This window comes from Stenella coeruleoalba (genome assembly GCF_951394435.1).
Source record: "Stenella coeruleoalba genome assembly, chromosome: 2".
Lineage (NCBI taxonomy): Eukaryota > Metazoa > Chordata > Mammalia > Artiodactyla > Delphinidae > Stenella > Stenella coeruleoalba.
Window position 1 is genome coordinate 2,884,924 of NC_137147.1, and position 23,147 is coordinate 2,908,070.

Below are 23,147 nucleotides of genomic sequence, written 5' to 3' on the forward strand. Positions count from 1 at the left end.
CACCGGTAGCTCCACGTACCTTCCGAGGCTGCACTGAAACCCACGGCTGCTCCTTCATCTGATCGATCTGCTCCCAGACCTTAGAGAGTTCTGACCAAACGCCTTTGAGGTCCTGTAGCTCCTCTAAGGCCACCTGCGATGAAGCAGAGTAAAGCAGCTGAACTTGGAAGCAGAACCACCCCACGGCTCTCGAGACACTGTGGGCCAGAAGCAGCGTGAGCACGAGGGGCCCGGCCCCAGCTGCCCGCTGGAGCGGTTCGTACCTGGACGCGCTCTTCGCTGCCACCGAGAAGTCCCGTATCTGTCAGTTCCAGCGCCTCCTTGGCCTTCGCACACTTCTCCCTGTCGTCCTTCAGCCTGCCGAACTTTCCTTCATATATGGTGAGCGCCTGAAGCGCCTCCTCCGGGCGAAGGTTGCCCTGAAGCAGAGTCAAGGCCAGAGGATCAGAGCCGGGGCTCAGGACACACGAGCTCCGGCTCCGAAACGGTGGAGGGGGCCTGCTGGGCTTCTAGAATATGTGACTCCTTGAACACGTCTACGTGCGTAAACATCCAAAAGCTGTACACTGATGACGCACGTCCATAACTGGATGAACTTTTACCTCCAGGGTTGACACGGGGAAGGCGGAGCACCTCTCGACTCAGCCATCCCCTCACTAAGTGCCGAGGGAGACGGAAGAGAAGAGTCAGGACAGACCTGGGCCTGGAGCAGGACGCTCCTGACCGAGGGGACAGGGTGCTTGGGGCTGCCAGCCACGCCCTCCCTGAGGTGCGGAGTCGTTCATCAGTTACCGAGAGAAGAACGAAAAGGAAAGCACTGTTCTCACTGGAGGAGACTCTGCTTCAGCCTTAACACTGTTTACACACTTCCTTCCATTCTGATAACCTTTGAGGATGACTACACAAAATATCGAAGTTTTCACTCTAACACATTACTAGCAAGGTGAGGTAACAAAAGATATTCAAAGTCAGGTGATCACACTCTTTGTCTAGTGATCAGTACTCACTCCCCTGCAGAGCCTGGAAGCTCTGGCGTTAGCAAAAGCACAAGCCTGCTGAACAGCGGGGCCCCTCGGCCAAAATGAACCCAGAGACCAGGGTGTGGCAGGTCCCGGTACAGAAAGCCTAACGACCGCGACAATGACGTCAGAGTTCAGGGCTGCCCCCCACTGCACAGACCTAGCAGTGGCGGCAGCGGGATGCTTGGCCTGTGTCCACGAGAGAGGAAATTCTAACTTCTGACTATGCCTAAGTAAGAGGATAACTTACAAACAGAAAAACGTTAGTCTTTAAAACAATTCCCTGACTTAGGTGACTGTCACGAGGAGGTCTAAGTCGGCTTTTGTGTTTCCAAATCCACTACCTGCAAGTACTGCTCCTTTTAATTACAGGGAAAAGTCTTCATTCTGGAAATCTAAGCCACGGCAGGGCCTTTGAAGTCTCCGAAAGCAGAGACGCCAGGTCACCTGCTGCCGGCTTGGGAGAAGCTGCGGCGCCGGGGGCGAGACTCACCGTGACAGGCTTGGTCTTCTCCCAGTCGGTCAGCAGGTCGGAGGTGCGGCTCTCCACAGCCCGGTCCTCCTGGACGATCTTCATCTGCAGGTTCGCCACCTGCTGCTGGATGGCAGAGTCCTTCCGCCGCATGATGTCGTTGAAGGCCCCCCACTCTCCCTCGATGTTGTCAATGTAAAGCCAGGAAGGCGGGAACTGGAACCTTTGCTTTTCCAGCAAGCGCTGGCCGTTGCGGTAGAGCTTTGAGGGTTACAGAATAAACTTAGCACTTTCCTTCACAAGGGCAGCAGAGACTGCCGTCAGGTTCCCACGGACGGGAAGGCACCCCGCGGCTACGGAGCACACGTGCTCCCCTCCCGACGGCGCCGTGGCCAGTCCCGCGACTGCTCCTGGCTGCACCGGGCGGCCCCGAGCAGGGTCTAAGCGTGCTAGAGCTGGGCGTCACACCCTCCTTCCAAACTATGAGAAGGTAATACAAGTTTGAGGACCTGAAGGTCCACAACTACAGCAAAAGATTTTAAAAGACAGGAGCCTGTGGTTCTCAAACCCTGAAGTGCCTAAGAATCACCTGCCCACCCTTACAAGCACGGCAGGGGCACGACAGAGACGCGCCGTAGACCCCACCTGAGACACAGTGAGGGACAGAGCTCACCTCCACTTGCTTTTCAAACTGCTTGATCTTCCGTTTCAGAGACTGCACGTAGGTGATGAAGGTCACAGCGTCGGAGGTGCTGGCCGTGTCCACGGAGTGCTGCTCCAGCTCCTGGCGAGACTGTCCGGAGAGAGCAGAGCGTTTAACGGAGAGCCGAGGGGCACCAGGGGGTTCATCACACCGGCAGGACCCTGCCTCCTCACCTTGGAGATCTGGGAGTGGAACTCTGTCATGTTTGAGCCAAGCATCTGCCCAAATTTGCTGAGGACCTCCTTGTGCCAAGAGTCGTACTTCAGGTTCACCTTAGACTGGACCTGCAGGTGAAGGAGCACACGACAGCGGATGAGCAAGTCTTTCACGCTGGAGTGTTTATGCCTCAACTTCATTTTAGTCAGATGTTGCCGTCCCAGCTCCCTGGACACCTTTCAGTGAGACAGCAGAGCTCACCTTGCCGTAATCTATGACTACTGGTCCGAACTCCTTCTTGGTCTCTGCATTGTCAAAGGTTCCTCGGGCCTTCCTTATCTGCACCAAGAGCGCCTGCCACTTGTTGAGATCCTCCCCGAGTCTGTTATAGATGTTCTCAGCTTGCATGTCCCACAAACACTGATACTGAAGCCAGACCTGCAAGTGAAGAAGAACAGAGTTAAACACTACAGTTTGACTTTTCATTTTGTAAAATATTAACATATATTTTCATATTCTGTTAAAAGTCTCATGTTCTTTCATCGCCGTTAGGAAAACTCTCACTTCCAATCCTCAGAATTTCCCTATCAAAAGAGAATAGTTTCCTGTTCTCCAAAATGATTAATATCCCACAAGGTTTGCCCCATTGTTCACTCCTTGTTTTAAGACAGCAAATATCACCTCATCGTTTACATTACACATAGTCAAGGCCTTTTAGCTCCATATTCATTAAATCTCATACTCCTAAGTGTGTAAGACAACATACTTGAATGTAATTAGCTTCTCACCTTGACATACTGCTCGACTTCAGTTACGATGCCCATGACTGCAGAATAGGATTCCTCCAGGGCAACGGGGCCATCTGGCATCCGTGTTAGAGCATTCCGGTAGAATTTCTCTTCTTCGGTCAGTTCATAGTGGACACCCACCTAACCAAACAAAGCCAGAAATGAACGCAGGTAGTGCGCACAAAAATGTGAATCTCAGAGTCACTTTCACTTACTTAAAATAAACCGAAAGAAACTGTATTTAAGGGATAACATTCACTTATCCCAGTCACAGGTAACCAGAAGCCTACTTATAATAGAACTCCTCAAACCAACGAAAGGAACATCAACCACAAGCCAAAAGATGTGGCGTCACTACTGGCACAAGGCAAAAACGGTTAGAGAGCAGGCGCCCCAGAGCAGGGCCCTGCAAGACCTGAGCCTCTCATCCAAGGAGGCAGGACCGAAGGTGGCGCCTACGAGAGCGTGAGGTGACCACGACCAAGTGTTAACACCAACGTGGATGCTGGAACCCGCGACACAGTCATTCCTTTGTTTCAACCACTTGTGGGCTGTCACGTGCCAGGCACTATTGTAGGTACAACAAACAGACAAAAACCTCTGCTCACATAGATTTACATTCTGTGGGAGGAGAGAGACAACTAAGGGAAAAGCAAAATACGCAGCATGTCACAGGGTGAGCAGTGCCATGGAGGAAGGAGGGAAGAGGGGGCGAGGGGACGTGGGAGCAGGGAGGATGTATTTTGAGCAGGGGAGCCAGGGAAGGCCTCACTGAGGAGGTAACGCATGGGCAGGGACCAGGAGGTGGAGGGAGGGAGCCTGGTGAGTACTTGCTCCCAGGGCTTCCGAGCAAGTGCAAAGGCTCAGGGGCAAGAGTGCACCTGGCACGTGTGAGGATGAGCAAGAGCCCAGCGCTGGCTGCAGCAGAGCCGTGAGGGGAGGAGCAGATCAGGGAGGCGGCGTGTCACGTGGGGCCCAGCAAGGTGCCGTGGTGGGTGAGACAGGAAGCCGTTAACGGGCTCCGAAAAGAGAAACGTCAGGGCAAACACACAGTTTTAAGACGCACTCTGGCTGCTGTGTTGACGACAGATTGTAGGGGGCAAAAGCAGACACAGAGAGACCAGTCAAGAGGGGGCTTAAATAATCCGACTGAGGGATTATGGTACCTTGGACGGTGGTAGCGCTGGATGTGGTAAGAAACAGATTAGGGTTATTTTTTTTTTCAATTTTTAAATTAATTAATTAACTTATTTATTTTTGGCTGCGTCAGGTCTTTGTTGCTGCCCGCGGGCTTTCTCTAGTTGCGGCAAGCAGGGGCTACTCTTTGTTGCGGTGCGCGGGCTTCTCATTGTGGTGGCTTCTCTTGCTGTGGAGCACGGGCTCTAGGCGCATGCAGGCTTCAGTAGTTATAGTGTGTGGGCTCAGTAGTTGTGGCTCGCGGGCTCTAGAGCGCAGGCTCAGTAGTTGTGTGGCATGGGCTTAGTTGCTCCGTGGCATGTAGGATCTTCCCCGACCAGGGATCGAACCCGTGTCCCCTGCATTGGCAGGCAGATTCTTAACCACTGCACCACCAGGGAAGTCCCGATTAGGGTTAATTTTGAAGATAACGACAGTGGGTGTCCAGAAGCAGGTTGGAGGATGGGAAAGAAAAGACTGGGGGAGGAGCAAATCTGAGGGAGGGGTCTGAGAGACAAGTCCAGTTTGACACGTCCATCAGGTGGTCACATGGAGACGCCAAGGAGGCAAAGGGACAGGCAGTCTGGAGTTCAGGAAAAGGCCTGGCTGGAGACAGGAACACGGAGTTGTGGCACTGGTATGTAAAGCCAACCCACTGGATGAGACACAGAGAGAGTGGGGTGGAGACGGCGCTGCACACGTAGAGCCAGTGACGCAGACAGGCCAGCAAGGTGGAGGAAAGCCAGGAGAGCCGGCAAAAAGAGTGTGGCAAGGAGGGGGCAGGACAAAGAGAACTGAGCTTACGTTCACAGTCAAGGAAAGAGACACGCCTCCGGATAGGATCACTGTCTTCCAGAAAAGTCGGTTACAGCAGAGATCGTGGAATATGTTTATTTGAAAACCACTGGTCCTGTTTAGAAGTACTATTGCCTAGAGACCAGGGACTGAATGCAACGGTCTCTTGAGTTTTCCTTTTGCTCTAGGAGTGTCCTACTAAGAGCATACTATATCTGGGATTTGCTTTAAAATAATCTACTGCTGCGGGGTGGGGAAGGGAATATGATGAAACAAAATTGGCCACATGTTGATAAATAAAGCGGAGCTTTATTTATGAGCTCACATGATTCCCTCTGCTTTTGGGTATGTTTGCAAATTCCCATAATAAAAATGCAAGTGGGAGGGTGGGCAGGGAAAAGCAGGAATTAAAATTCCCACAGAAGTTCACGGAGGGAATTTCTAAGAGACCACTGACACCAGACCTCCAAACCCGACTGTGTGGAAAAGTAACTACTGGGAAGAACGTCAGGTCACACAAAGCTTCCTCCAGCTTTCCCTCAGAGTGCCGAGCTGAGGTCTGGAGTTTGAAAAGACGCGTCAGGAGCTCTTTAAAGAGGCGCGTGGAGGTGGAGTCCCAGAGCGAGAGGGAGACGCAGAGCTCACCTGGTACCTCTGACTCTGGATCCTGGGGAGAGACAGTACCACCATCTTCCAGGCGAACATCTCCTGGTACAGCTTGTACCTGCACTCCTCGATTGGCGGGTTCAAATAGATGACCTGGTTGGTTATTCTCAGCTCATGGACGACATTCTATGAAGCAAAGATTTCATTTTTACTCAGCAATCTATTTCAGTAAAATGGCTTTGATAAAGAACACTTTCTCTCTCTAATTATTAAACTACTTCCGTCTGAACCACAAAGTCTTACTTTATCAACAGACTCGGTCTTCCCTGACTTCATGTTTGTGGTCTGTGCCCCTGCCAAGGAAGAGGAGGTCAGAGGGCAGGCCCCGCTTGGGTCCTTCCTGGGTCCCCCAGTGCCTGGGTGTCATACACACAACAGGTGCTCCGTGAAGCACCATCGGATATGACGTGTGTGATGATATCTGGACACGAGGACCTTGCGACCTGAGAAACCAGTGACACGAGGCTGATTTTACTGATGTATGTTTACAAGTCGGGGTCAGTCTGTGCCACCTGCCAGTGCTTTAAGCTAATGGAGAATTCCAGCTCAGTCTCCACTAGATATTGTATCCACTCAGACACACTCACTGGCTTTTCTGCATCTCAGTATTTTAAAAAGTACACTCTGGGGATGAATATCTGTAATATTCCAAAGTGAAAACATTTTTCAAGCATAAAAGCGGAAAAAAAAAGAAAAGGTATAAAGTCTGCGTAGAAAAAAAACGCCAATTGTTTCTCCCAGATCAAAGTTTTTACTTGCCCAGCTCTTCTAGGCTTCTGTTTTGTGAGACCTTTTTATTGGTAAATATAACACACATACTGTAAACTACATAAAACTAACACATGGCTTAATGAATCAGTGTGAGGTGGACAGCTTTATAGCCACCACCCACGACAGGAGACAGGGACCTACTTGCAGAGTCTGAACAGAACTTTCTGGAAAGCTTGCTAGGCCCCAGTTGACCACTCCGTCACACGAATGGGCAACAGCTGGCTTGGAGACAGACTGCTGTCCTGTGCGCTACTGCATTCTCTCACAAGAATTCGACTCAGATTTTTGTGAAAACAGTGACATTTTAGGGTCATAGTCTGAACACCTGCTTGTAGCAGATTATCATGTTCAGTTCTGGAAATGATTTCTTACACATCATACATGCTTAGAAAGCAGAGATTTTTTTTTTCCCAGTGTAAATTTATTTCTAAATATTATTTTCTATTAAAAAAAACTTCTATTTTTGAAACTATTTTAGACTTACAGGAGAGTTCTAAGGCAAGTATGAAGAGCTTCCATACACCCTCACCAGCTTCCTCTAACGTGGTGTAATTACCAAAACAAAGACGTCAGCACTGATATAATACTATGAACTGAAACACTGACTTCAGTCAGATTCCCAGGATCTAACAAGGACACACATCACAGTTAGTTGTCACAGCTCCTCACTCCCTTCCAGTCTGTGACATTTTCTCAGCTTTTCCTGTCTCTCTCTCATGACCGTGGCATTCTGGTGTCCTGTGAGATGGCCCTCCACCTGGGTTCGCCTGACGTTTTCCTCATAGTTACTGGGGGGAAGACCATAGGGGTGAAGAGCCCTTCTCATCTCACCACAGGTGACAGCATACATCTCCCCTGGGATGCTGACTTGGGTCAGCTGAGCGTGGTGGCACCTGTCAGGTTTCTCCACTGTAAAGTGACCTTTTCCCTGGTAGTTTTTAAGGGGAGAACCTTGTTTAATTTACTATCGAATCGGCTGCCCTGGGAAATACTGACCTTGATCTTTGGCTCTCCTCCAGGTTTGTGACTAACTTGAGGTGCGTCCGTATCCATGTCAACCTCTGCTTTATCCTCAGCTTGTCCAAGAAGCACCTGGGTCCAAGCTCTCAGGCCAGCTTGCAGGCGGACGCCCAGTATTCTTTCAATCTGCAGAGAAAACACGTCCAAGAACACTGTTTCTTCCAAACGTTAGCTCAGAGCACGTTAACGGAAAGCTGATGCTTTAGGTCCAGGATGGACTGCTTCTGACTGCAAGCCTTCGCCCCTGCTTCTCAGCCTCATTTCCTCCCCTTCCAGCCTCAGATCACCGTCTGCTAGGCTGACTGTGCTTTCCACTTGCAGGATCCCCACTTATAAGGGATAAAGATACCAACACAAACGCAGCAGATGTAGCGAAGGTCTGGATATTTGTTCGGTATGATAGACAATTTACAGAACAAAAGCATTTTCCTGGTAGCCTCAGAGATAAAACTAGAAAACTATAATTTGGAGATTAAACAATTTTCTTTTTCTTTTCAAAACGGAGGCATAAGTGACATGTAACATTATTATTAGTTCTGGACATACGACATAATGATTCAATATTGGTATATACTGCAAAAGGATCACCACAGTAAGTCTAGTTAACAGCCGCCACCAAACAGTGACCATTTTCTTTCAACAAGTAAAGAAGAAAGCCAGAATTCTCTTCTGATCTGTAACGAGACAAACAGATTGACAAATACATTTCCTATGACTAGGATGTCTGTATGTCTTGTTTAGCGTCTGGCCACACAACCATCCTGGGAATGCTGCGAGGGCGGCTTGAGATAAACTGGGACTTGCAGTCGATTCAGAAGAGGGGGGCCTGTGAACTTTCACTGTTTGGGTCCCACTGGTGGATACACTGCAACTTCTGTATCCATTTTAAAGGAGAAAACCTGTGACCCACACACAACAACTTCAGAACTGACCAACTACCATCTGTCCACTGAGTGACCTCCGCCATAAAACATCCTCCTTCTAGAGACTTCACAGCTGCACTCTGACATACACTGACAAGAAAGCAACATGGGGTGGCAAGTATGCTTCAAACACACACACACACACCCCTACACGCGTGAGCCAAGATCCTCTCCACCAGGAATAAGAGGTTCTTGGATGCTGGGTGGGATGGTGGAGGGGGACAAGGTGGTCAGAGAAGGGTGCCAGGAGAAGAGGGCCAGGAAGAACCACCTAAATTATCAGCAGAGCAGGGAAGGGCAAGTAGGAGGTTGTCAAATATCCAGAAAACAGAGAGAACTCTTTCTCCTCCCCCACAGCTCCCTGCTTCCAACTTAAAAAGAAGGTTACTACGGCCAATACCACAGTTCAGCTCTATCATTAGCTACACGGGATTTCTCGAGAGAACTGGACTGTCACTGGTAACTTCTATGGAAACGTGCTTCTCAGTGACAAACTAATCAGCTATGGAACAGGGCCCACCGCTACGCAGACAGCAGACAAGTGGGCAGCACTGTGTGGAACAGGCCCCATACCCACCTCCATGTCCAGCTTGTTGACCCAGATGGGCAGGTTGGAGTAGGAGTGCAGGTTGAGGTCGTCCACAGCCTTCTGCACTCTGTTCAGGATCTCGGAGAAAGTCTTATGATCATACATGCAAGTCTCCAGGGACCGGACTTCCAGGTCTATTTTTTCCTCAATAATCAGCAGATCATCCACCTAAAGGAAGGTATACTTAGTATTTAAAACAGCCACTCACTCTATTTCTTTATCTTACGTATATTCTTCTCAATTAATAAATGTCCGAGGCAGAGAAGTTCTTCCACAAATCGCTAACCCTACGTGTTGGCGTGAGAACACACCTGTGTCTCTGTGGAGGAAGGGAAATGCATGGAAACGAGCAGCTTCCCCCCTTGCCTGCCCCTGCTCCCGGGAAGGGAGACCTCCGACTGTCAGTTTGGGAGGAGGATACCAACGCGCTCCGCTCAGCACTTTCCCTTGCTGGGAGCCGGCCGCGCACCAGACCAGCGGACTCTGTCCTGCCCGCAGTGGCAGCTGGGCAGCTGGGCGAGGGTCTGGGGTGGAAGTCCAGGTCTGGGGCAGACTGACCGCAAGCACCACGACTGCAGATCGAGAGCCCATTCTCCACGCAGCTTTACCAGTAATAAAGCTCTCGTGCCCTTCACCTCTCTACTGGTTTCCGACCTGAACTCGGGCTGTCACTTAACGGCTTCCCTAAAGCCGCAACACCATCCAGCAGCCCGGTGAGTGAAAGGCTGCTTTCTCCCTCTCAGCGGACTCGGCCCTAAGCTGTAGGGATCACGCGTGCCCTCTGCGGGGGAGCTAATGTATTAACGGATTAGCCATCGCTGGGTTTAGCTCATTCCCCGGACGTGGAGGATGAAAGCAGAACACACCTTTTCTTGGAAGTTGAAGACAGTCTCCGCTAAGCGCTGCACGTAGGGGTCGAGCTTGTAGGACTCCCACACCAAGGCGATGCCCTCCGCGATCAGAGCCTGCACCTCCTTTTTCAAGCCCGCGACCAGCAGGGAGATGGTGTTGCGCTCCTCCACCTTCTCACACGTGCGTTCGTAAGTCCGAACGCTCTCGATCAGCGAGATGGCAAACGGGTAGAGCTGGTTTGCTTGGTGAGCCTTGTTTACAATCGCCAGTGGGACTCGGAAGCCGAGCCACTTGAGGTTTCGAACTTCTTTGGAGAGCGTGATAATCTCGGGGAGAAAGTTAACCTTCAGCTTGAGGACGTTTCCGGACCGGCCCCGGACGCGCGTGCTCTCGATGGTGAAGATGCGGCCTGAGACGCCCAGGTTGCGCTGCTGCACCTTGCGGGCCCAGTCGTCAAAGATCTCCTGCGTGTTGAGCTTCATGCGGAAGCTGTCTCCGTCCTGCTTCAGCTTCTGCCCCTCCACGTGGTTCTCCCAGCCCTTGCCCAGCACGTCCTCCACACGCTTCATGTAGGCCGTCAGCTGTCGGTCGATCTGCTTCGCCCAAATGATGGACCCCGACACCGGTGGCAGGTCGCGCACGTGGCTCATCTTACACGCCTGGCTCTGCGGGTACTGGACCTTGAACTTGTCGTGCAGAGACTCGATGTCGTCCTTCACGCGCTGGATCAGCTGGGTCTGGTACTCGCGGATGGCCCCACGGATGTGAGGCCTGACAAACAGCGCGTTGAACCTGGAGAAAATCCTGAACATCTCATTGGCGTTCTTGGCCGTGCCGAGCTGATCTCGAAGGCGAGCGGTGATCCGGGTCTCCACCCTGTCGATCCTCTCGTCGTATCTCTTCATCGCAGCCTCCCAGGCCTCCGTGCCCTCTTTGGAGACGTCGAGCCCGTCCACCTCCTTGACATTCTCGTAAGCGAGGTTGACCTCCTCTATGGCGTTTGCGTCAGCAGCATCAAAGAGAACCTCGGCTACTTTCATGTCTTGGGGTTCGGGCACCTCTCCTTGGTTCTGCTGTGCCACTGCTGTGACCTGGAAGGAGAGGATTCGTAACGAAAACGTCTGCCAAGTGAAGACTCATCCCGTCGCGCACAAGCAGCACACGCCACACAAGACGACCCGTCCACCACGCAGGTTCAACGTTTAGTCAAACGTTTTATAACTACAACTCAACGAGACCATGTAAGACATTATATGGTATGTTTTAACTCTGTGCTGGAGAGATCTTCTGACAATGTAGTTTTGTTGCTTAAGCTAAAAGAACATGTCTTAAAACCTGGGTTTGGGGTTCTTCCCTCTTCAGTGTTTAGACTATGATTAAAATTGCATTGGAAAGCTCAGGAATTCACAGGAGTGCTACGTACAAACTTAGTATCCAACATGCTTTTCCTTTTTCTTTTCTTTTTTTTAAACTTTAAATTATAATCCATCGGTCCATACCACAGTAGAGGGACAGATAAAGTGCTACGGTAACTGAGAAGAGTCCATTCAGTTCCCTTCATGCTACTGGAGAGACAGCAGAGTACACACAGGATCTTTGCCTCAGGAAATGTTAAGACTTCCAGGCATATCTCAGGCCCACACTCTCACAGAATTATAACACTAGGCAGGGGTCTTGATCTGGGGTCCACAGATGCCTCGAACGAAACTCAGACAGTCTGTGAATTTGTTTGGGGAAAATCATTATTTTCACTAACTCCCTAATTAAATTTAGCATTTCCTTCAATTACGAATGTGGGCTACAGCCACCGCTGTTCACAGTTCTGACTCTGTCATCAATAACTCCTTCCTCATCACATCACAGCTGTACACATCCTACGATCATGTTTATGCTCACTACTTCAAACTTATGGTATTAGGCCTGTCACTAGGTCTTGCTCATTTACGTGTTCATGGAGAAGCACACAGATGACTAGATCACAATTTCAAAACTGCTGACAACTGTTTATTTGTAAACCTGTGCGTTTTAGTTTATGTATTTAAAAACATTCTGAGGACTCTGGGTGATGACAGTGTAGGAGCAAAAACTGGGCACGGTGATTAAGCAGCCATTTCAAGACAGCGGAAAACAAGCAATGGCGGCCAGCACCTTGAGCTGTGTTTGTATCAGGTAAGAGCAGTGAGCTGACGGCCGTCCTGCCTGGAGGGGCTCCCATCCGCCAGCTCAGGCAGGAAAACCCGCAGCTTTGCAGGTGGGAGGACAACAGCAATAAGCATAAAGGGGAGATTCTGGAAAAGACAGCCTGACGAGGGCCGAGGTACTAAATTACACGGACACACAGGAGACCCTGGGGAGTCCTGCAAGAATGAAAAGTCTGGGCAGATTTACAACTTGCTGTCAACCAAGAATTCTATAACTGGTCAAACTATCCTTCAAATATGAGAGTGAAATATTTTTCACAATAAACGAGAAATGAGGGAAACTGTTGCCAGCAAACCTATGGAACAAGAAATACTAAAGCAAGTCCTTTAGGCTAAAGAGATAAGACAGCAGAGAGTAACTGAGGCCATAGGAAGGAATGAAGAGAACTGGAAACTATAAATCGGGGACAAACGTAAAAGACTGTATTATTATTTTTCTTTTCTTCTCCTGATTTTTCTAAGATATATATGACTGTTTAAAACAAAACTTGTAACACTGTATTGCTGGGTTTACAATACATGTAATAGGTATGTAATATACATGTATGGAAAGAACAGTGTTATTTCCACTGTTATAAGTACGACAAGCAGGAGGAGACAGGGCTACACCGGTTATGAGGTTCAGTCAGTACTGAGCACATCACGATAAATTAAAGATCTAGAGTAATCCCTAAAAAAGAAAATTCAAAGAAATACAGTACAAGTCTATAGAGGAATTAAAATGATATACTAAAAATAACACAAAAGAAGGCAGTACAGGAACAGAGAAACAACAAAAATGAGACAAATGGAAAACAAATAGCAAATGGCAGGTCTAAATCCAACCATATCAATAATTATCTTACGTGTGAACAGACTAAGTAGTCCAAAAGACCGTTCTGAGAATGTATGTCTGCACACCTGAGTTTATTATACATCTTACAAATGTAAAGGACGTACATATTCCATATGGTTTACAAACAAAAAGAAAGCAGACAATGATCTTTTGAAACAATGATATCTGGGAAGAGGGACGTGGCAAAAAAGGGTCCAGACACCCTAGGCCAGAACGCATCAGCCCCAGTCTCAAGTCTCTCATGGACACAATGAAGGGTTAACATTTAAACCAACACACGCACACGTGTACATATAAATTAGTGCCGCACTAAGTAAGAAGATGCCGAGGATGCGTTACTAACAATCTGCTCCACCCCGAATAGCAGGCACTCCCATCGGAGAATGAACCCTTCTAGATGGCATAAGTTCTAGACTGGATCCCCCCCAACCCAACTAACAGCTTATTACAAAATTTTCAAACTACAGGAGGGTAGAAAGAATTCTAGACTGAATACCCATATACCGCCACCTAGAGCCTATAATTAACATTGGCTCTGTACTGGCTTTATCCTATATCTATCCACTTACCAACGCTTCTACCTATAAGTATTTCTGGACTGGGTTTTTTAAAGGGAGAAAGGCATTGGTGAAGAAGAGTGGTGGACTGAGAAGAGATAAAAAAAGCACGAACAAAGAAAAGGAGTCATTTAATTCTTTTAAAAAATCTGAGGCAAATGCAATTATTATCCACATTTTAGAGATAAGGGGTCTGGGGAAAAGGTTAAATAACATGCCCCAGGCACATGGCTAGTTCAACGGTGGGATTAGGATTTAAACCCACGAAGTCTGGCTCTGGGGTCCATGCAATTTGGAGATGGGGATGAATCGATGGAGAATGTGAAAGATTTGAACTGAAACACCAGGATTCAGAATCACTAGATCTTAAAAGATTACAGTGACGGGTAAAAACGGAGCTAAGGAAGTACTTCACAGTATAAAACAGAAACAAGTAGTTAAATCTAAACAAAAAAAGAGAGAGGGTCATTCAAACAATGCACATACGGATTTCTAGAATGTGAATCACACCTGTGGCCTCAGGACCCTGACAATGACAGCTCTCAGCTGCTCGTGCTGGCGTCTGAACTTCCTCATCTGGTCCAGGCGAGCCTGAAGCTTCCTGTGGGCAGGGTTGATGCGCCACACCATCTTCAGGTTTTCCTCCCTTTTCCTTTTGACAATGTCTCTCAACAACACCTGGAGTTTCTCATATTCATCATCCCAAGTCTGAAAGACTTCAAAGCACGCGACCATAACCTGGTATATAATTTAAGAAAGGAAGTTTATTATTAAAGCGGATTTTCATCTCAGTGCCCCCAGGTTGGTTTTCTGATATATTACAACTCACTTTTTCAAATTCTTCATAAGCAACATGCATCAGTTTTCTAGTGCCCAGCACTTTGAGTAACTGAGAACTCAAGTCTCTTGAGATCGCCTCCACCAAACGCAGTGCCCTCTGAATGGGGTATTTTGTGTTTCGGATCTTTCTCAGATGGGTGAAAATTGCAACAAGTGCCTGCCTTATCTTGTCCAGCTCAGTGGCAGACAGCAAGTCATTCAGAGGAAAATCTTTCATCAGAGGATTGTAGTCATTCACAGTTTCCAAAGCCTGTTTCAGACCTAGATTAACATAGAAACAGTTAATGGTTTTCACATGAAGTGAGACAACTATAATGTTGTTATGTGTCAGTTATACCACAATGAAAAAAAAAAGCAAAAAGATATTTCTTTTAGGTTTAAATACTGGTTAAGTAAACGAAAGTATATCCTCACAACAGAGCAGTTTGATGTTGCAAAAGATTTAGTGACACAGAAATTGTGCTATTTGAAAGAAAAGAGTGTTATTAACAAGATAATCCCAGTGTGGTCTCATTATTGCTTTTTTAAGAATATCAGTCAACTCAGACAACTCATATGCACTCCAAAGGCCATGAGTGGTAGCCCCAAAGGTTTCATCTTTTTTTTGCTTTCTATATTATCTAAACATTCTAGTAATACCACCTTAGTATTTTTTTTAACATCCTTATTGAAGTATAATTGCTTTACAATGGTGTGTCAGTTTCTGCTTTATAACAAAGTGAATCAGCTATACATATACATATATGCTCATATCTCTTCCCTCTTGCATCTCCCACTACTTTAGTTGTTTTGTTTTGTTTTGTTTTTTTGCGGTACGTGGGCCTCTCACTGTTGTGGCCTCTCCCGTTGTGGAGCATAGGCTCCGGATGCGCAGGCCCAGCAGCCATGGCTCACGGGCCCAGCCACTCCACGGTATGTGGGAATCTTCCTGGACCGGGGCACGAACCCATGTCCCCTGCATCGGCAGGCGGACTCTCAACCACTGCACCACCAGGGAAGCCCTACTTAATTTTAAAAAACTAGAATTTTATCATCCTTAAGAACAGTAAAATTTAAATTTTATACCCATGGCTCAAGTTAGGGGAATGTATTATGGACATGGAATCACAGAAAAACCTGGCTCCTGGTCTGTTTTTTTTTTTTTTTTTTACTTCCTCTGGCATGAGATTTACAAAAGAAATGTATTAGGAAAGAAATAAAGGTTTCAGAGGTATTAAAAAATTCAAGGTATACACTTCAGTACTAGTGAGTGCCCATATCCCAGTGCCCATATCCCAGTGAACGTATGCAGTATGACCAAAATAACTGGAAGGTTTCCACCCGGAATTCCCTCTAACATGTAACATGTGGGCACCACAACCTTTTTTGGAGGCGAAGAAAAGAACATGACAACTGCTGCAGTCCTGATGACTTGTTCTAACACGTCTCTGGTGGGCACAGAGTGGTAGAGCAATGTCCACCCATGGCCAGTCATTCCACATTTGTGTGCCTGGTACATGCTCATTCAACATCACTCCCCCTGCTGCCCGTTCAGAAAATAACTTTATCTTGACTACTTTTCAGAACACGGAGGAGGGCAGAGAACAGAGTAAAGGGGCAGGTAAATAGCGGAAGAGAAAGTACTGACCAGCTCTCCTTCCACAGCCCTGTGGGCAAAGAACTTCTGCTTAACATAAACTGTGTTTCTGCTTGGATTGTCAAAAGCACACTTGACTTTACACTCAAAAAGTACAGCCTACTCAAGGAACCAAGTAACTGAGAAAACAGGAGGGAAGCTCCCAGCGTCCCCTGTACTCATGCCTAGAAACTGGCTTATGTTCTTAAAACCCTGGAAGGGAAAGGGAGGTATGTGAGAGAATCATTTTCATTACCTAGAGCTGGGGGAAAGATGAGATAAGTTGCCAAGTAAACAGTCAGAAAAGATGGTGCATCTATTCATTTTCATCACAAAACCCAGGTCAACAGCTTATTGATCAGACTATCAGCTCTAGTTCTTACCTGTGTCAGTGTCGAAGCTGACGGTGGCATGGAAACGCTTGCCGTGTTTCAAGATATCCAGCGTCAGGAGAACTTCTGGGCTCTCTCGTTTCTCCTGGATGCGGTATAACGCACGTTCCAAGTTTAGCCAAAAACTGATTTCCTGTAAGGCAGTTCCTGAGGCAGGATCTCGATCAAGTTTGGTCACCTTAAATATAAAATAACATTAAAGAGTATTCAGCATTTCAACAAAGGTAAAAAACGTACCGTTAACTAAGAACATGCATTATAATTTAGTTTCTACATTTCAAGCAGATTTCCTTCCTTGTATTATAAGCGGTTTAGTTTGAAATCAAAGGTCTGGACTTCCCCGGAGGTCCAGTGGTTAAGACTCCACGTTCCCACTGCAGGGGGTGCGGGTTCGATCCCTGGTTGGGGAACTAAAATGCTACATGCCACAAAGCACAACCAAAAAAAAAAAAAAAAGAAATCAAAGGTCTGAGACAGCTGAGATTAGCGCTCTCTCAGGGATGGTATTGAAACCATGTCACACGGTACCCTTGACCACTCCACTCCACCCCTGGGCCGACATTAATCCTCCACTGAGCATTCCCAGGACCAGTGGGAGGTACTGCTAACAGTCATCACAGAATTCACCTCGTTGACAAGAACTCGGACCAGTTTTCTCACAGATATTAAAGAGTACAGCGTTTTACATGACATTTTCAATACTGTGCTCTTACTTTTTGAATTTCTCGGATCCAGCGGTTAACTCCAGATTGCAACTGATTGAGAAAAGTTGGGTCTTCAACCTTATCTCCAAAGTCTGTAACTTTCGGCTTTTCTCCACGCTCATAACACTGTTTTGCAACATTTGTAATAATTGGATGAATGGGCAGGCTGATCTCTGGAATTTCAATATTCTGCTGCAGGTGAAGGAGTCCCATTTCAAGTTCTGCAATCTTTTTTTCAACTGAAGGAGCCATTTTATCACCATCCCTAAAAAGACAGGAAATGCCTCAAACTTTAGTGCGCTATTGGTCTCCAAAGAGATTCTATTATCTCAGGTCTGTCAAATGTTAATAATACACATTTTCTTAATGCAACAGATTTACACCCTCTTGGTTTACTAGCTTTTCCCTCCCGATTTCTGAATTTTACATCATCTTCCACAGCGTGTTGTGAACGTTAAGTAAAACACGGCATTCAAACTAACAAAGGAAAAATGGTTTTTACCTGTCTGCCTTGCCAGACTCTCTGATATAGGACTTAAAAAAAGGAGCCACCGCATTGCTAATGAAAGAGTGCAAGGTTTCATACGGCGAGTCTTCACTGAGTGTGAGGACGCGGAGCTGGGACGACACTGGCTTGTCTGCGTCAATCACTGGAGTCCGTTTAATGAATGCCAGGCTGAAAGAACGGAAAAGAAGAAATTAGAACAGAGTCTCATTCTTCATCAGTTTCAGTAACTGCAGCCTTCTTTGTGTTGCATGCAAACTAAAAATTCATTTGAATGTTTTAATTTTAAAATCATATTAGGAATAGACTAAATTGTTGCTTTTCTAATAGTGAAATACATTGCTTCTCTTTCTTTACTCACCTATGTGAGAACTAGCGAATCAAGGTTAAGGTTATAACATGTGACCATGAAAGCAGACCAAGTTAGTTTATCTCACATGGGGGTTGAGTTCATAACCTTGCCCTCAGGAAAACTAACCTCCCTAGCAATTGCAAGTTACTAAGCCCCGATTAACTTAAATCCGATCTCATAATAATTTGTCCCATTCATTTACGGCATTGAATCACATGTCAACTTGACTAAACAAAAGTCACCTGCAGGTTGAAGTGATGAGAGGACACTCCAGGCCCCTGCAGCCTGGCCTAAACCAACTCTTCCAGTTTCATCTCCTGCTACGCACCCCCTACCCCACCTGAGACACCCTTTAAACTACATGGCCCATTCTCTAAACTTCATGTGCTTTTGTGTAGTTGCTTAAGAAACCTATATTCATCTGCTGAAATTCCAAGTAACCCCCAAAACCCAACTCCAGCATCACCTCTCCCGTGGGGCCATCCCTAAGCAGGAGCAACTCCCCAGCCTTCATGTTTCATGGTATTCTACACCTCTGAGACTTGGCCCAGTATTACAGCTAGTTGTGTACCTGCCACCCTTTCTCCCAAAAGACCATAAACCTCTTGGGAAAAGGAGCTATGTTTTATTCCTTTGCACACCTACTGCTGTATCTTACACATAACAGGTGCTCAAAGGTGGTTGAATTAACAGCTTCAACAGAAGCAATATTTGAATTTTCCAGTTCTCATATTACGTATGTGTACTTTATACATAATACTTCACATTATTCTAAAAAGTCAGTGAAGCTTCCTGATGTGACACGCTGAGAAGGAACACAGTCACAGTAGTATTCCTGCTGAAAATGTGCAACTTGACTGTAACCATGGAGAAACATCAGACAGATCCAATGGAGGGGCAGTCCGTCAAACTACTGGCCTGCACTTATCAACAATGGCAATGTCATCAAAGACGCAGAAAGAAAGACACAGAATTGGATTCTGGATCATGGGAGAAATACTGTAGGGGACGTTATTGAGAAAATATGAATATGTACTATACCTAGAGTAATACTGTGCCAAAATTTGTGGAATTTGAAAATTGTACTGAGGCTGTGAACAAGAATGTTTTTGTTCTTAGGAAATGCTGCGAAGTATTTAGGGATAAAGGGGCAGGTTGTCTATAACTCTCAAATGGTTCAGGAAAAAAAATGATGATGCAAACGTGGCAAATGTTAACTGACATCTGGGAGTTCTACATGCTACCCATGCAACACTTGTAAGCTTGAAATTATTCAAAGTAAAAAGTTTTAAAAAGCCAAGGCAAGATAAACATTTACGCACTTGAATTTGAATATGTCTACTGGAGTATAAACTGGCACAACCTTTTTAAAAGGTGGGAGATCTGGTAACACACATTAAAGACTTCAATGATGCATCACATCTGAACCAGTAATGCTATCTTTAGGGATTTATCCTAAAAAGAATCAGACCGGTGTACCTATGAATGTTTACTACTTACTTGTAATAATGAAAACCCAGGTGTACTCTGAGAGCATTATTAGATATGCTAAGTACATTATGGCTCAAACCTAGAATGGATGATGCCATGATATGGCAATTAAAATAAAAATATTTTAGATTTTATACTGACTTGGAAATCCTCTTAATTTGAATAAATAAAATCAAAGATAAGAAACTGAATTAAAGAGCAGAAATCTTTTGAGTGTTTTCTTAGCATCTTTGTCTGAGTCGATCAGGATTTACATTTAATCCTCACAAGTTTATAGTCCAAAATAATGGTATATTCATACTACTCACCTATTGGACTTAACTCCATAATGAATGTCTATGTTGATGTTATAGGAAATAAATTCTTTTTCTTCTTCTCCTTCATCACCAACATCCTCTACAAATCATAATAAATATTCTATCAAATTCATGTCAGTATTCCAATTTTTAATTTATCAACTGTTCAGAGCACGACTAGCCTCACCCCAACCCCAGCCTGACGTTTAAACCCCTACGTGACTCGGCTCTACCGAATTCTCCCTTCTACCCATTTTTTCTGACTGCTGACCCAGGCACTTATTTGCTGTGGGATCTTGGGCAAGGTTCTTAACTTCTTGGCATCTCCGTTTCCTTGTTTGTAAACTGGGGACGCACTGGCATGCCTGGGTCGTTGAATGACTGACTGAGCCGCTGCCTAGAGTGGGCCCCGGCCCCAGGGCGGTGCTAGGTGGTGTCCGATAAGGCCAAGTTCTCCCCACCGCATCCCAGCAGTCTCATCCCCTGTGCTCCAGTCACAGAGGTCGCTTCCCACCCCCAGCCCCAGGGTATTCTGCTCAGGTGTCTACTCAGCACTTGCTATGCGACAGGCATTACTTTAGGCGCATCGCACATCTACTCCTCAACGACACTATGGGGCTTGGCATGACTATTATTATTATTATTTTCCAAGCAAGGAATGTAAGTAAATTGCCCTCAGACATGTGACTGGAAAGGGACAGAGTGAAAATTCAGAAGTCTGATTCCAAACCCAGGCTCCTCAACAGCCTGCCCTCTTCCCTCTTTAAGGCCCCTCCAGGGAAGCCCCCAGCAAGAAGCATCCCCAGGTCACCAAGGGGGCATTCACCTGGCTGTCCCCTCTGCTCTTACGGCGCTTTCACAGCCTGCTCTGGGGTCAATTTAGGAATACAGCAGTGATTTGAAAAAGCTTACTGGAATTTAATGCTAAGATAACTCAAGACACATGCGAATAAAATTTCTAGATAAAAATGAAAATTGAAAAATTAATATAAAAATCATAAAAATGGGAAGTAATACAAACCTCTGGATCTAGTACTGATCAGCTAGATGGGTACACCCTCTAGCTGAATCATCTTTGGGACGACATACTGTATGGAATAACTGCATTAGCAAAAATTAATATCGAAGGATTAATCTAACTTGATATGTACGATTCACCTTCACTTCTACGTCATGGTGTAATAACAAAGGCAGTAGACTTAACTAAGTGATCTCGGGAAAGTCATTTTTCTTCCTGTCAGCTTCAAATTCGTAAAACGTAAAAGGGGCAACAGAGGAGGGGGTGGGATATGAAATTAGGTGGTCTAAAAGGTTTCTATAAATGCTAAAAACTACGCACAAAAGCTATTTGCTTCTTTCGTTTTAAGATGAGACAAATACAAAATTCACACTAAAAGAATATAAAGTATTAGTATATTTATTTACATATATATATATATATATATATATATATATATATATTCATCAAGACAATTACTCTTCCAAAATGTTGTTTTTAGTATAATTTTAGGAAGGAGAGGAGGAGTGAGTGGCGGAACATTTTCGTATGCCAGTGACTTCCTAGCTGTTTTTTTTTTTTTTTTTTGCCGTACGCGGGCCTCTCACTGTTGTGGCCTCTCCCGTCGCGGAGCACAGGCTCCAGACGCGCAGGCTCAGCGGCCATGGCTCACGGGCCCAGCCGCTCCGCGGCATGTGGGATCCCCCCGGACCGGGGCACGAACCCGTGTCCCCTGCATTGGCAGGCGGACTCTCAACCACTGCGCCACCAGGGAAGCCCCCTAGCTGTTTTTTAAAATTACTAACTACCTGAAAAAAACCCCAAACCAACCAACTGAGTTTTTCTAACTACTGAAATGTGGACATACCACAAGATAAGATAAATCATACTGCCTGAAACCAATCAAACATATAATTGCAATCTGTAAAACACAAAGACAAAGAGTATAAGGAAATACCCGCAAACTAAAATAGTTGTCAGGGTGGTGGGATTATGAAATATTTTTCCCTTGATTTTTGGGACTTTCAATAATGCTCTTCTATGACTTATATAAAATATGTCATTAAGATAACACCCAAACGATAAACAGACAATAAAAGTAACATTCTACAATCACCAAAGGAAATTACTAAGTAAAAAATATGCTGTAACCTTGAATCATATCTTCCCCCCGGACAGAGCGGCATCCTCTATACAAATAAAATCATACAGAAAACATGCCAACTGGACACAACATCTAACCACATCCCCAGCACATCCTAATGCGAACAGGGTTACAGGAACTGGCAGCAGGCCAAGTGATGAGTCACGGCTGTCTGGGGACCACTGTGAACGCCCAGCCCAGCCCAGCCCGCGCTAGGAATAACACTGCAATGCAGCAGGAGACGGCTGGGCTCGGGAATGCACACAGGATGACATAATCCTCAGACACGGGTATGCAAAATACGTGTCCTCTACTGCTCTGTAAAAGTCTAACTTCCTTTGATGACAGTAATTTATGCAAGTCATTATTACAAACTACATTTTGGATTAGTTTTTTAACGCTCTTCCCCATAAATACGAAGATCCTATGAAGTCTGAGGATGTCTGATTCCCGTTATAAAGAACACATGACACTGTTTTATAAACTGCCCAACAATTTAAACTTTCCTGCCTCTTTATAAATTATTGTATTTTCCAAATAACAATAATTCTATTTCTGCAGAAACTTTAAAAAAAATTGTTTAAAGGAGGAGAGAAAGACACTTATTAGTTGATTCCCAACAAAGAGGGTATTAATCCTGCTATATACGAACACCATCTGCACGTTTATCAGGTAATACCACTTTCGGTAAAGTCTGAACCAGTTTCCTAATGATGCTAAAGTTACTGGTTAATACACAACAGACTGATACTGTGCTGCCTACTGACACATTCAGGGAACTAAAATACCAGCGCAGACAGGCTGCGCCCGACCCTCGAGTCCCTGTGCTGCAAGGCATACTGATACATCTTACAGCGCCCTGCGGACATTTCTTTGGTTAACTTCTGAGAGTTCATCAAATTCCTAGAGATGTTCAAAATGTCATTTAGCACTATTCTGCATATGCTTCTATTGAAAGATGAATGTATTCCAAAGTACAAGTGATTTGTATCATTACCTTGTGAATTAGGTAAGCAATGTGCCTCATTTAATGAAATACAAACAGATGCACATTCAATTACCTTAAGACTCATATCACCTCTCCTAGGTAGATGGGTATGTGTCCGCAGACTGGTGAACAGGCAACTGGAAAGGGGTGAGGGGAGGCTGCGGGCTCCCCTGCCCTTGGTCATCCCCTCCCTCCCTCTCCCCTCCCAACGTTCTCCAGCCACAGGGCAAGCCTCCTCTCAAGCTAGCAAACGAAGCCAGTCATTTTCTTTGGCCAGATGACGTGTTACGTGTTCCTGGC

General features: G+C 46.0%; 1 protein-coding gene across 1 annotated transcript in view; it reads right to left on the reverse strand.

Moving 5' to 3' along the window:
• DYNC1H1 (dynein cytoplasmic 1 heavy chain 1) overlaps positions 1–23,147 on the reverse strand; it is a 65,249-nt gene that overhangs the window by 37,581 nt on the left and 4,521 nt on the right. Inside the window, exons 2-18 of the mRNA XM_079914416.1 lie at positions 19,731–19,818; positions 17,577–17,750; positions 17,084–17,339; positions 16,362–16,548; positions 14,353–14,624; positions 14,034–14,261; positions 9,945–11,021; positions 9,067–9,246; positions 7,543–7,692; positions 5,755–5,901; positions 3,139–3,279; positions 2,612–2,788; positions 2,368–2,478; positions 2,165–2,284; positions 1,513–1,752; positions 264–419; positions 20–133 (exon numbers count right to left, since the gene is read on the reverse strand). Coding sequence (XP_079770542.1) covers positions 20–133; positions 264–419; positions 1,513–1,752; positions 2,165–2,284; positions 2,368–2,478; positions 2,612–2,788; positions 3,139–3,279; positions 5,755–5,901; positions 7,543–7,692; positions 9,067–9,246; positions 9,945–11,021; positions 14,034–14,261; positions 14,353–14,624; positions 16,362–16,548; positions 17,084–17,339; positions 17,577–17,750; positions 19,731–19,818 — 3,818 coding nt within the window. The remainder of the gene's footprint in view (positions 1–19; positions 134–263; positions 420–1,512; positions 1,753–2,164; positions 2,285–2,367; positions 2,479–2,611; positions 2,789–3,138; positions 3,280–5,754; positions 5,902–7,542; positions 7,693–9,066; positions 9,247–9,944; positions 11,022–14,033; positions 14,262–14,352; positions 14,625–16,361; positions 16,549–17,083; positions 17,340–17,576; positions 17,751–19,730; positions 19,819–23,147) is intronic.